Source organism: Palaemon carinicauda, chromosome 6 (assembly GCF_036898095.1).
Source record: "Palaemon carinicauda isolate YSFRI2023 chromosome 6, ASM3689809v2, whole genome shotgun sequence".
NCBI classification, from domain to species: Eukaryota; Metazoa; Arthropoda; class Malacostraca; order Decapoda; family Palaemonidae; genus Palaemon; species Palaemon carinicauda.
Window position 1 is genome coordinate 4,936,202 of NC_090730.1, and position 15,413 is coordinate 4,951,614.

At 34.9% G+C, this 15,413-nt stretch overlaps 1 protein-coding gene across 1 annotated transcript; it reads left to right on the plus strand.

The window, feature by feature from the left end:
- Positions 1-5,105: 5,105 nt before the first annotated feature.
- Positions 5,106-13,007, plus strand: LOC137642347 (uncharacterized). The gene is made up of 7 exons (XM_068374841.1): positions 5,106-5,120; positions 5,956-6,915; positions 7,611-8,100; positions 8,676-8,839; positions 10,420-10,518; positions 11,575-11,691; positions 12,615-13,007. Exons 1-7 carry the CDS (start codon positions 5,106-5,108, stop codon positions 13,005-13,007), a joined length of 2,238 nt encoding a protein of 745 aa, XP_068230942.1.
- The last annotated feature ends 2,406 nt before the right edge of the window (positions 13,008-15,413 follow it).

The window sequence follows — 15,413 nt, forward strand, 5'->3', positions numbered from 1 at the left end:
CAGGTTATCTTAGAATAAAGCATCAATTTGAGAAGCTTTTGGTATGCAAATAAATAAGAATTTCACATCTGATATTCACGTTACAAAGTTAAAGTATATTAAAATCAATTTGTATTTTTAGATATTTTGATTAATTCTGTTTCAGGATGTCAGAATGTTACCAAAGTTCGCTTCCAGGATAACAACAAAGCCTCTGCTGACACCATGCTTGATGCTGGCATGGTCTCTCTTCCGGAACTGACAGAGGTAAATTGAGAGAGAGAGAGAGAGAGAGAGAGAGAGAGAGAGAGAGAGAGAGAGAGAGAGAGAGAGAGAGATTCAACTTGAACCTCTTGCCTATCCTCTTTCGGAACTGACAGAGGTAAATTGAGAGAGAGAGAGAGAGAGAGAGAGAGAGAGAGAGAGAGAGAGAGAGAGAGAGAGAGAGAGAGAGAGAGAGAGAAAGCAATTCAACTTGAACCTCTTGCCTATCCTCTTCCGGAACTGACAGAGGTAAATTGAGAGAGAGAGAGAGAGAGAGAGAGAGAGAGAGAGAGAGAGAGAGAGAGAGAGAGAGAGAGAGAGAAATTTAACTTGAACCTCTTCCTATCCTCTTGAAAAATAAAAAACTTTTCTTAGTTAACAGATCATAAAACAAGAGCAACCATGTTGGTTTTCATCTATGAACACAACAAGTAAGCAAGAAACTGAATAAAATAAGCAACACAAGGATAATTCAAATTTTGGAAGCTTAGAAAAAATACCCAAGTAAATATATCAAAAATCACACTGACCAAGATATTTTTTCATGAGAATATTTTCAAGAATTCTTAGAAATACAGTCAAGCAAACATAAGAGAAATTACACAAAACAGGATAGATTTGTATGAGTATATTTTCATCAACTCTTACTTTAAAACCCTTCAACATCTAACAATGCAATGGGTGTCTCTCTCTCTCTCTCTCTCTCTCTCTCTCTCTCTCTCTCTCTCTCTCTCTCTCTCTCTCTCTCTCTCTCTCTCTCTCTCTCTCTGAAATAAAATCATTAAAGCTATTTTCCTGTAAATTGATAGCTATGCCCTAGCCCGTTCATGTCTTTTCAACAAATAAAAATAACTTCGTTGGGAACAAGAACTTTTAGTTATTCAACTGGCATTCTTAATAAAATAATTGTCATTTTTCATAATAAAAACAAAGATGGGATTGATTTCCTCGGTTTATCTATGTCACAGAAACAATGAGTCCTTTATATCCACAATTTACAAACTTAACATAATGGGTTCCAAGAAACCTAAAAATTGTTTGTAAGTCGGGTTGTTTGCATGTTGAGTTGTTCGTAACTCGAGTTTTCTATATTTTGGTCCAAGGTAAGCCATTCTGAATCCATGCCTATCAATTCCAGCTGAAAAAGTCAATAAATAGTTTGGTTTAATATTAAATAAATAACTGTTCATTAAAATATGGTTTTCCTTACTGTATTAAATATAATATTGTTTTACTACACTATATCTTTATTTTATTTTTTTTATTTTCTGTTGGATTTTTGTTTGTCTCCCCGAATATTTGTTAGTCGAATGTTCGTAAGTTGGGGGGCTTTTTGTATACAAAAAAGTAAAGCGATAAACCTATCAATAAAAGTTACGAGTTAAATCTATTTCTTACTTTTTAAGTGACATAAAACTGATGCGGTTCTTTCATCAATAACACAATGCTTTCAATCTTTGAGTGTTTGTTATTGAGCAGTCATCAAGTGTGTACAGTACTCCCTTTTTAAAATCAAGCTCGTAGCCTATATTGGATTGGATTTATGAATTTCGGCGCTGGGAACGGGGAGATCATTCAGCTCCAATGTGCAACTAAGGGAAATCTCCAGAGATGCATAGTGAAGTGGTCGTTAAGAGTGATTGGAAAGCAAGACTCTTCAGTAATGATTACAGTGCACAACGTGAAGTGCGTTTAGATGGCCTTCCACTCAACGCCCCCCCCCCCCCCATACCCCCATTGGAGTATCAAACTCACAGAATAAAAATTTCAATAATTTTATTAATGAGAATAATTTAAATAATTTCAATTGTAACAATAATTTCAATATAATAATAATAATAATAATAATAATAATAATAATAATAATAATAATAATAATAATAATAATCATTCTTGATTTTAATAACTTCTCTATTATCTATTATGTTTTAAATCGAATTTTCACACACACACACACACATATATATATATATATATATATATATATATATATATATATATATATATATATATATATATATATATATATATATACATACACATACGCATATATATATATATATATATATATATATATATATATATATATATATATATATTATATACATACACATACGCATATATATATACATACGCATCTATATATATATATATATATATATATATATATATATATATATATATATATATATGTGTGTGTGTGTGTGTGTGTGTGTGTGTAGACTATATATTTCTTATTTCAGATCACCCTTTGCTTCCGAATATTCCTGTTACACTCCTCCGCCTACAATCCGATCGTCAGCTACTTCGCAAAATACGACAACGAATTTTCTGTGGGTAAGTCTCGTAATATTCGGAAAAAAAAAAAAAACTTATAAGTTAGTTGTTTACCAAATAATTTTCCTTGTATTCAGTTAAGAAAAGTGGAAGAATATTAATTGATTTAGTTTTAAAGATATTACTACAGGTAGATATAAAATTTCAGGTGATCTGGGGACTTTTAGCACCAAAACATACCATACTATTCTTTGCCGTAATATTCTGAATTAAGTCTCGGTTGTTTTCCGTATCAGTTTATGTATGCTTGTTTACTGTTACGATATTTATTCTATTTTTTACTTATAATCTACTCTCTCTCTCTCTCTCTCTCTCTCTCTCTCTCTCTCTCTCTCTCTCTCTCTCTCTCTCTCTCTCTCTCTCTCTCTCAGGTCTTTCTTACTATTTCTTTTATCTATTTTTTTTCAATTTTACAACTTCTTTTGCTGAGATAGCCTAAGAAACCAATTCCTGTACCCCCCCCCCTCTCTCTCTCTCTCTCTCTCTCTCTCTCTCTCTCTCTCTCTCTCTCTCTCTCTCTCAGGTCTTTCTTACTATTTCTTTTATCTATTTTTTTTAAATTTTACAACTTCTTTTGCTGAGATAGCCTAAGAAACCAATTCCTGTACCCCACCCCCCACCCCCAACCCCCTCTCTCTCTCTCTCTCTCTCTCTCTCTCTCTCTCTCTCTCCACACCCCTTATACTTATGTGTTATTACCAACAGGAATATTCTGGGATTCCCAAACAATGGACTTCCAGTGTTGCCAGTTGAGAATGTCCCTTCTGTTCAACGTGACGATAAAATTGAGAACTTGGCACCACGTTTGCTTGGCTTCTAACCTGAAGCAGCGCCAGTACTGGTTGGCTATCGACGATCACGTGAGTAAAAATTCGTTTTCACCATGAAGTAATACGATCTATTCATTATTATTAACCCTTTTACCCCCGGGCTTTTTGAAAATTTCCAACCCTTAACCCCCAAGGGGTTATTTTTTTCCCAGCACATTTTGCTGTATATTTTTTTTTTAATTGCTCTAACAGCCTTAATTTTAGTCATAGAGAGGTCAGGTTGGTCTCATTCTCTTGGAAAATGCCTGAATTTTCTCAATAAATTATCAAAAATATGAAAAAATAAATTTTTAAAGCATTTTTTTGCAAGGACGTACCGGTACGTCCATGGGGGTAAAGGGATGGCTTTTGTGAAACATACCAGTACGTCCTTTGGGGGTAAAAGGATTAATACAAGCCAATCTACAACCCTAGTTGGAAAAGCAGGATGCTATAATGAGCTCCAACAAGCAGTCAAAAAATGGGATATGGAAACAGATAGAATAGTGTGCCTGAGTGTACCATCAAACAAGAGAACTCTTTAAACCAAGACACGTGGAGACCATGATACAGAGGCTATGGCACTACCCAAGACTAGAGAACAATAGTTTGATTTTGGATTGTACCTCTTCTAGAAGAGCTGCTTGCCATAGCTATAAAAAGTCTCTTCTACCTTTATCAAGTGGAAAGTAGCTACTAAACAATTATAGTTCAATAATTAATCCCTTAAGTCAAGAATATTTTTTTTTTTTTGGTTAACTTAATGCTGTCAGGTGTATGAGGAAATAGGAGAATGTGTTAAGACTATGCCAGACTATTCGGTGTATGTGCATGCAAAAGAAAAATGAGCCGTAACCAGACAGGGATCCAAATTTAGTACATCTACCTTGTCAAAAGACCCAATAACAGTCTCTTTGTAACCAATGTATTAACAAACGTTCAATGTGCTTTATAAAACTTTCCAACATACGAACTAGATTCCAGTGACATTTCTGAAACCTTCAATGCATGAACCAACCTCCAGTGAAATATACTACCTTGAGTTGAAGTCGGGTTTGAGTAAATTTTCTATTTGGATTGGACACAATTTTGGATTTTTTATAATCCATTGAACCATTAGTATTTCGAGTCCATCACATTAGTTTTCAATGTTATAATTCCATTTGTTTTTATTCCCATTCTAATTTCTTTTCTTACCGATAGTGATCAGCTACCAGATACATAAGCACTTGAGTCCGTAAAAAACAGGTGTCCTAGTTGGTCTTTCTCAACCAGACGCTATTCTATCCAAACTAACAAATAATTTCCAATTCTATTCAGAAGTTTTCTCAAGTGAAATAACTATTTAACTTTGTAATACTAAGGGTTTTCACAAATGTCAGTCCTAAATTACTGAGTTCACACATTTTCAAAGTTATAGTTTTCTTCATGACATAAAATGCTGAAGAGCTACTCTCAACAAGATTAACAGATATAAGAAAATGGTTAGTAATTAACGGAGAATCGGTGTGTTTCATAAATTGATTTAACATATTTCATTGCGGTGTTTTCAACAAAAATGTTTAATTCATTCCGGTTTGCACATACAAACATAAGGAAACAAATGAAAAGTTAAAATATATCAACGGCAATTGGTTCGTCTATGTGAATTTAGTTTTCATGTTTGGCTACTGATTTCAGTATCATTCTTATTCGAAACAGTTTAATTGACAAAAAATGCAAAAAGAAAACGTAAATTACGAGGAGCAAAAGTAGAAATAATTTACATTAGCCTTATACAGAAAATCTCAATGTTTTGCTGTAAATTGTTCTTGAAAATACTGTAGGGATATAATATAGCCATGAATAACTAATATATATATATATATATATATATATATATATATATATATATATATATATATATATATATATATATGTATATATACATATATATATACATATATATATATATATACATATATATATATATATATATATATATATATATATATATATATATATATATATATATATATATATATATTTGCAATGAAGCAGTTCATTGAAATGTACACTAAATATTGTAAACTTATTCATAAAGGTAATTATTTTATGTACTAAGTGCACTAGTCAAAGTAATAATGGCGCCATTTTGCACACTTATTCAGAAGACTTCAACTACAGAAACCTTCGCTAATAAGTTATAACTCTACTCTAGTCTTGGGTAGTGCCATAGCCTCTGTTCCAAGGTCTTCCACTGTCTTGGGTTAGAGTTCTCTTGCTTGAGGGTACACTCGGACACACTAATCTATATAATTTCTCTTCCTCTTGTTTTGGTAAAGTTGTTCTAGTTTATATAGGAAATATTTGTTTAGATGATGTTGCTGTTCTTAAAATGTTTTATCTTTTCTAGTTTCCTTTCCTCACTGGGCTATTATCCCTGTTGGAGCCCTTGGGCTTATAGCATCCTACTTTTCCAACTATGGTTGTAGGTTGGCTAATTATAATAATAATAATAATAATAATAATAATAATAATAATAATAATAATAATAATAATAATAATAATAATTCCCTTCTTTCAGTTTGTAGAAGGAAAACTTCCAGTGGTGGGCTCAGAAGATCTTCGAATAGACACAACAGGCCGATTCGTTATAGGCCAGGAATTGGACTCCGTCGATGGAGATTTTAACTTCCGACAGTCCACTCATGGTGACATTGCCCACTTCCAGCTCTTCCCCAAGGCCTTCGACCCATACTATCTTAAAATGTATGTGATGTGCAATGCTCCAAAAACTGACGTAGAACCTTTATTTTCTTTTGGCAAGAACCTTTCGGATTTCCAAGTACGAGGTTCTGTGGTGAAGTCTGAAGTTGCACTGGAAGAATTGTGCAAACAAAGACGCGAACTGTTTATGCTTCCAGAGAAAAGAATATTTCGCAAAGCTCGTGATGCCTGCTCAAGAATGAAAGGCCTCTTAGCGGTCCCCCAAAATAAGACTGAGAATACAGAGACATTTGATGATATTGCTAGATTCAATGACCAGTGTGTTGATGCCTACGGGACAATCTACTGGATAGGAGGAAAGGGAGATATGAATTCAGGCAAATGGCTGAATCTCTATACTGAAGAAGAGCTCAGATGGTCCAATTTCGATACTGGATATGGTGAAGTTACAGAGACCAAGCAATGCCTCAGCATAGGAGGAATAGCTTTTCCTTACCTGTGGTATGCAACAAACTGTGAGTTCTACACTTGCCCATTGTGCAATTTTTCAGATGCAGCTTACTTCACAGTCAGAGGTCTTTGTAGGGACACTCTTCTTGATCGATCTCTGTCATTATACAACTACAGAAATCATAAGCCTCAGTTTGTCGGACCCTTCTACACAAGCATTTACTGGGACAACCAGACTTTGACATGGACACTAGGCAGCCGTGCTGAGGAAAGTCTCTGGGGGGCTATGGAGATGACATCGCATGATGATTATCCTATCGGTGTTAGGACCTGGAACATCACTGGAGACAAATGCACTTCTGAAATTGTAAGTGAACTCACAATTTTTTTACCAGCCAGTCACAACTAACCTAATCTATTCCATCAGTAAATATGGACCCCATATAATTCTTTACTAAATATAAAGTTATTTGATGATAGAAGCAAGTTGATAAATGTGAGAGACGATGCAATAAAGGTAGTTTATTAAATATGTTCATATGTTACAACGCAATTAAAATTCTAATCAGAAGCATATCAACAAAAGAACAAACATAGGAGATATTATTTTAATAAAACATTCGCCAGCCTCAAACTTCCAATCACTATTTTGATTCAATAGTGAAACCGTCTTATAGCTAATTTGGATCACTATCCCAGTTATCTTTTTTCATTTAAATGGAATTTTATATTGGTTGCTGATGCTGAAGGGAACTTTTTGGAGCATATCAATTCTGAAAATATAAATCTAAATATTTTTTTTTTACCAGGAATGCTGGAAACCCTGCTCAGTATTATGTTATGTATCCTACTAACCCATCATACTGAGTACTGTATACCGATTAAAATTTTAGACTTCTAGTTCTATTTAGAAAGAAATGATCACCTTAAAAAACATAATATATACCTGCCCTTAAAAGCAGTATTAACTACCTAACGCAAAAGTACTCATCTCTGCTCATTAACACTAAACACTATAAGCATCACAGAACATGCTGACCCATAAAATGGTCCTCTCCACAGGTAGAGGTGTTGATAACAGCATGCAACTCCAGTGAGTACACGTGCGATGACGGCATGTGCATCGAGAAACACCAGCGCTGCGATATGATCATAGATTGCCCTGACAAAAGTGACGAAGCCAACTGCAACATCATTCAGATTCCTTTTGGTTACTCCACACAGCTACCTCCACCTAAGCCCACAGACTCGCCACTTTTTATACGCTTCTTCATAGGGATAATTTCAGTTCGAGAGATTAACATCCTTGGATTCAAAATGGCGCTGGATGTGGTTCAGGAACTCCGGTGGAAGGATCGGAGGTTGCAGATGAAGAACCTCCTGTCAAACACTATAGCCAATAAGGTTCAGGATCCAGAAAACGTGTGGCAGCCCACAATGCAGATCGAAGATGGCTCAACCAGTCTTGCTGATGTGATGTCTAGGTCAAAGACCTTGATGGTGGAGAAAGAAAGTAAGCCAATTCCAGATGACGAGGCCCGAGTTCATGAAGGTAAGATCTATTAATTGTACCAGTATTAGCTGCTGGAAATTAAGAGGCAGGCAGCAAAAAAGACCGTACCAGTATGTAAAATACACATACATAATTGTGTGTGTGTGTATATATATATATATATATATATATATATATATATATATATATATATATATATATATATATATATACTGTATATATATATATATATATATATATATATATATATATATATATATATATATATATATATATATATATATATATATAAAGTTATCAACAAACCCCCAATAGTTATGTTTACTTTTAAAAAATGCCCTTAACTTAATCATAAAAATTAACTGGAAGTCTTCATTTTTTAGAACAATTTCTCTATAAGTAACCTTTGAAGACATTTTCTCCATTCAACTGAGTTACAAGAGCATATTTTATGTTTTTTTTTTTTTTTTTTTTTTTTTTTTTTGTAATTGAAGATATTGTACCATGTCCATGAATGACTTCAGTTATGTGCAAATTTAGATTACTAGTGTTTTGCTCCTCAATTAGATGAGCAGATGTTGAATGACACCACAAACTCCTCGTTTTCTCTTTAGATGACATCTACCTTGGCTCAGAGAACACACTGTACCTGTACGAAGTCAGTACCATAGGCTTTACCTGCCAGTTCCAGCTGCAGAGGTATCCGTTCGACAAACAGATGTGCTCCCTCACGTTTAGGCTCATAGATGTGTCCTCTGACTTCGTCTCTCTCATCCAGGTATCGCAAAAGGTTCTTTCATTTATGAATTTATCAATTCAATGTATGTGATCGAGTGCTGGAACTGGGGTAAACCACAAATTTATCATTTCAAGGTATGTGATCGAGAGCTGGAACTGGGGTAAACCACGAATTTATCATTTCAAGGTGTGATCGAATGCTGGAACTGGGGTAAACCACGAATTTATCAATTCAAGGTATGTGATCGAGTGCTGGAACTGGGGTAAACCACGAATTTATCATTTCAAGGTATGTGATCGAGTGCTGGAACTGGGGTAAACCACGAATTTATCATTTCAAGGTATGTGATCGAGTGCTGGAACTGGGGTAAACCACGAATTTATCATTTCAAGGTATGTGATCGAGTGCTGGAACTGGGGTAAACCACGAATTTATCAATTCAAGGTATGTGATCGAATGCTAGAACTGGGGTAAACCACGAATTTATCAATTCAAGGTTATGTGATCGAGTGCTGGAACTGGGGTAAACCACGAATTTATCAATTCAAGGTATGTGATCGAGTGCTGGAACTGGGGTAAACCACGAATTTATCAATTCAAGGTATGTGATCGAATGCTAGAACTGGGGTAAACCACGAATTTATCAATTCAAGGTATGTGATCGAGTGCTAGAACTGGGGTAAACCACGAATTTATCAATTCAAGGTATGTGATCGAGTGCTAGAACTGGGGTAAACCCCACAATAGCATTATAAAGTGAATTTAAAGAGAGATTAGTTAACACAATTCCGGGGTGCTGTCTGGTAGCTGTTGTGTAGTTTTACCATTTAGAAATCTCCACTGATGCATGAATGATAAGAGAAAGTGACCAGGGGACCAAACCTTGAGACAGCAATAAGATATAGAAGAAAACAGTGATGGAATCAAAACAGACAAGCTCGAACATTGCAAGAATGTGCTTCACACCTAAATCTGTTCATAAAAATTCCACAAGGCAGTTATCTTTTAGGAAAAAAAAAGTAAATTGTGCCAAACAATCAATGTAAGGTTAGATTACAGATGCAAATATTCATCAGGCACATGCTAATATTGCTTTGTCGTAATTTATATCCAACTGCACAATATTAGCCAATGTTTATGATCATATAAGACTGCCCATACAATCAGGCTATGAATCACATACAAACATAACTCACGAAGAAAAATTTATAAGAATAACTCTTCTTCATTAATTTTCAAAAAATTTTCTCTCAAAAGCAAATAATCCCTGAAAGTAAAAAATATTTATAGTGTATATTTTTCGAAATCACCGGCCCGAATTACTTCCCCATAATAACACATTTTAAAATGGAAAATTGGAAAAAATGTACATTAATACCCAAAGTCTTTTGACCTTAGTTTTATGTCTTATATCTAAGGAATATTTTACTATGACTGCTGAATCTGTCTGAACCTTTCTATCTGCTTTCTATAATAATTCTCTTGCTTTATTTCTTCATCTATTATTTTTTAATCAAGTAGTAATCTTAGGTCAGGAAGTTATTTTGTACACAGTGTAAAAATAATATCGGTAACTATTACGAAAAAGAATTAACGTTGTATTTTCCTATCATAAACAGGACGGCATAGGCGTAGATTTCCTAGGACAGAGAAGACTCTTGGAATATGAGATCACGATGGTTAACATGACTTTCATCAACAGTTCAAAAGGCCAAAAGGTAAGAAAAATCACATTTCTGAGAAAAGCCCTACAAAAAATTATGAAAAGCTACTTGCCTCTTTAGCTATGGTAAGCAGCTCTTCTGGGAGGACACTCCAAAATCAAATCATTGTTCTCTAGTCTCTGCACTATGGTCTTCTACTGTCTTGGGTTAGAGTTCACTTGCTTGAAGGTATACTCGGGCACACTATTCTATCGTATTTCTCTTTGTCTTGTTTCGTTAAAGTTTTTATAGTTTATATAGGAAACATTTATTTTTATGTTGTTACTCTTCTTAAAATATTTTATTTTTTCCTTGTTTCCTTTCCACACTGGGCGATTTACCCTGTTGGGGCCCCTGGGCTTATAGCATCCTGATTTTCCAACTAGGGTTGTAGCTTAGCAAGTAATAATAATAATAATAATAATAATAATAATAATAATAATAATAATAATAATATGGCATGGCACTGATTGCGAAGAAAATTTAGGTAGTTTGCAAAATTGTGTAGTTGTTTGACCCATAGCCAGTTAAACGGGTTCCAGAGGTATTGTCGCCACAGTAAGAAAAAGATACTGTTGCTAAAATTTACAAACATGCTGACTAGAATACAATTAGGTCTTGTAATTGGAAAAAAGTACGTTAGATCATCAACTTAGAAACATTTGGTGATACAAACAAATCCAACTAAAAATAATAAATATAAAGAAATACTGCAATAAAAAATTATTATATAATTGAATACAGTAAGCAAAATAAAAATTTTAATAACCTGATATCTATTTCATATGAAATCTATTTGGTGACTTTTGTAGCTGGAAATCATAGGGACTGGATTCAGGCAAAATTTTAAAAAATTGGACTTACAAACAGCTTCTTGGAACCAATTAAGATTCTAAGTTGAGGATCTTCTGTAATCTAAGTCACACTTCTACCATGTAAAGTAAAAAGGGAGGACAAATATAACAGCATTATCATTCATACTAAGTTATTAATGATGATATGCTTTATCTTGAACATTCCATGAAAGTTTAACTACACCTTAAGACACTATTTCGATCTCTCGGTTTCCAGGTGGCCATGGAACTGAGAAATCTCTATGGATACTACATCAGCAACACCTACATTCCCACGACTCTCTTGGTCATCATCTGTTATCTTACACTCTTCTTTGACCTCAGCGATTTCACAGTAAGTTGTAAAGATAAAAATCATTTATGCCACGATATAAGTATATAAGTAAACAAATACAATTACACATATATACATACATATATGTATATAGATATATATATATATATATATATATATATATATATATATATATATATATATATATATATGTGTGTGTGTGTGTGTGTGTGTGTATGTATATATATATATATATATATATATATATATATATATATATATATATATATATTATATATATATATATATATATATATATATATATATTTATTTATATATATATATATATATTTATATATATATATATATATATATATATATATATATATATATATATATATAAAGCAGTGTATGCGATTTTTTCTGTTACAGTAATCGCCAACGGAAAGTTTAACCTAACTGGCTCTAGAAATGTGTGCCTGTATGCATTTATATATATATATATATATATATATATATATATATATATATATATATATATATATATATATATATATATATATATATATATATATAAAATTTATATATATGCAGAGGTATACGTACAGTATTTGATTTTTTGTTACGGTAACCAACGACGTAATTTTAAACTAAACAATTTTTCAAGATATTTTCAATTGCAACTGATAAGTCAACTCTAAAATTCATGTAGCTCAAACAAATGAAATTAAAAACACAGCAACGATTAGATTACTCACGTCTCCCTTTCATTGTTAAGTCAAAAATAAATATATGATAAACAGTCCCCCCTTGGCTCTCTTAGCCTAATTATTTACGAATGCATCACCACATAAGCTACCTTGATAAAAAGAATTTCCATTTAACAATTCATAATTGTAATATATCAAAAGTTATTATTTTCGCTTCAAGAGAACTACCCAGAATTGTCAGGTTCACAGTCGCTCCTTTCTTTGATACATCAGGATCGAATCATGGTGTCGCTAACCTCCCTGCTAGTGTTGTCATCTCTCTTCACGCAGACCAGCCAGTCAATTCCCAAAACCGCCTACCTGAAGCTCATCGACCTGTGGTTCGTGACCGTTATCATATTCGTGTTCATCATCGTGCTCATCCTCGTCATCATAGAGAACCTCAGACTCAGGAATGAATCTCCCCGGAAAGTCTTCGTGACTGTGGGACCAGAAATGAAGGGCAATGGTCGTTTATCGGAAAGGAACAGTCCAAACTTCTCAAGCAAAAGTCTCGGTTTAGAGATGAGCCCCATTTTCTTTAACTTCCTGGCACAGATTGTAATGCCCGTCTTCATTGGCATCTTTATTGTTGTTTATGCGAGTGTTTGTGCTTCCGGATTATAAAGAATTCTTTCTTGTGTCATTATTGAATATATTATGAAAGGCAAATTATAGTTTTTCCATTGCCCCTTTTAATTATTACTGATGTTGCCTCTTGCAGGAGGATATAGACCTTCAACCCCTTTAGGGAGGAAGGATTTAAGGAAAACCAGAAGCAGGAAAAGAAACCAAATGCTTTGTGGTTAATGGAGAGAAATGTTCCCCTTCAAGTTTCTTTTATTTACTTTATTTTGCTTCAATAAAAACTGAGGTTGAACAATAGCAATGGGTTTCTTGAGCTATCGGCCTCTTTTGGGGAAAATAAATCTTATCGTAAACAAAAAGTACTGTAATGATAAATGATGGCAAAATACCAGGCTGTATTCTATTTATCTAATGACTTGAGATAACAATCTAGTGTGAAGAGACTCACCTGAAAGAGGACACATCTGTATTAAGACCTCCTGATCTGGCAAACATGTATGCAACCAAAATTGAGCAACTTGGAGTTCCCTTGGGCATGAGAGTGAATACCAGAAGGTTGAAACAAATCCTGCTATCCGAGCTCCCAGGGCACAGAGCAAACGACACAATGTCATTTTGGGTTTTGATGACGAAATTGCTGAAGCACTTGACAAAGCCTGTGAGCTATTCCTATTTAAACCAAGCATACTAAGAGGATAATAATCATCCCATAGGTGACGGAGGTGCTGTTGTCCTTACAGATAATTCCAGTGCTCTGGGGCACTGATAGTAGCAACCCAAAGTAGTCAAAGTTATGATGGAGTGCAAGGAGAACATGTATTCAGATGCCAATGAGGAGACACATCACCATGAAGATAGACCAAGTACACAAAAAGCATTTGACAAAGATGTAAAATCACTTGTGGATGTCTTTAAAGAGTGGTAAACACTTATGAGAAGGATATTCTGGATATGCTGATACTAGACACCAGAGATATTGAAAAAGTTTCCACTATACACAAATTTTGACAAGAACAATTTGAGGGTAACTAAAATCATTGCCTCATAGACAAAACTAAAGCTATTGACGAACCCATGAAGAGGAAAAAATTTCCTCTCTTCAGAATGTACAGAAGATCAAAGTGCCCAAAAGAAATGAAGCATCTATGAAGAATGATTTAGCCTTATTTGCAAGGCTTTACAATGGCTTCCAAAACCGCGATGGGAACCTGAACGAATTAGTCCATCATCAAAATCCAGCATGTCCTCCCATGTTGTCTGAGGCAGGATACCCCAGACATCAAAGGACAACTGTGTCATGCTTCACACCTCAACCTTGTCTGAGATAGCTAAAAAGATGGCTACAAAGGGAAAACATAGAAAAGGGGTGCGTCGGTGTGCGGTGCTCACTCATACCAGGGAAATTGGTATAGAGTTTCCTACATGTCATTGATAACAAAGTGGAATGCTTCCCATTACCTGTCTGATGGACCATAAATCTTTCCATGATAAGGCAAAGGAACTGGTAGTCACTGGAGAAGAAGCCGTGATCTGCCTTTCAAGGCCAGAAGATGAAAGCTCACTGGCTACATGCAGTCATGAAGAGGTGGACACTCACACTGTTGCTCTGGCAAAGATTGTAGCACAGGCACTACCATGTGTGAATGAACTCTGGATTGCCTTTAGGACAGACAAGAACTAATGCTATATCCCTACTCATAGAATAGCTGCCTCTCTTGGCCAGGAGAAGCACGTGCCCTCCACGTCTTTCACGCCATGGCCGAATGTGACACGGTATAAGCATTCACAGGGGCATGGCAAGAAATTTGCCTAAGCCACACAGAACTCCTTTCCAGAACTGGCAGATTCCCTGGTCACCTTGACCACCACGCTAGTCAACATCCAGGATAACACAACACACTGCATTGAGGGATGTGTAGTGTTCCTCTTTGACCACACCAATCCATAGACAGATACCAATAAAGCCAAAAGAAACTCTTTGCCAAGAAGAATTCTGTTCAGTGCATCCCACGTACCTACTGTACCATGCTTTGGAACAGCATATCAAAATATCAGTGTTCCAGGGTGGTTATATCTGGGGACAGATCTTGGTCCCTCAATCCATACTTCCATCCCCAACAAGCTGGGGCTGGCATTAAACAGATGATGGGTGGCACAAAACTCTCTGCACCTCACTCCATGGGGCTTCAAAGGGTTGCTTAGAGCTGGTTTCATGCTGCTGCTGCAAAAAGCTGTAAAAACTGATGCAAATGCAAGACAGCTAAACTGCAGTGCAGTCTACTATGTGCTTATAAAGGAGAATAAAAGTGCGCACAGTATACCAGATATTAGCCTCGTTTAGAATGCGCATATAAAAATCTACATCAGCTGTAAATGTGTTGACTTCTTGATCCAAGTAGAGCCCGTAAACTCTTATTGTTACAGACTTGTACTTGTGAAGTTTTC

Bases quoted from the DNA above. Each gene is read 5' to 3' on its own strand.
- LOC137642347 (XM_068374841.1), top strand. The intron at 6,916-7,610 runs GTAAGTGAACTC...TCCTCTCCACAG, and splicing joins ACAAATGCACTTCTGAAATT to GTAGAGGTGTTGATAACAGC. The intron at 11,692-12,614 runs GTAAGTTGTAAA...TTGATACATCAG, and splicing joins TTGACCTCAGCGATTTCACA to GATCGAATCATGGTGTCGCT.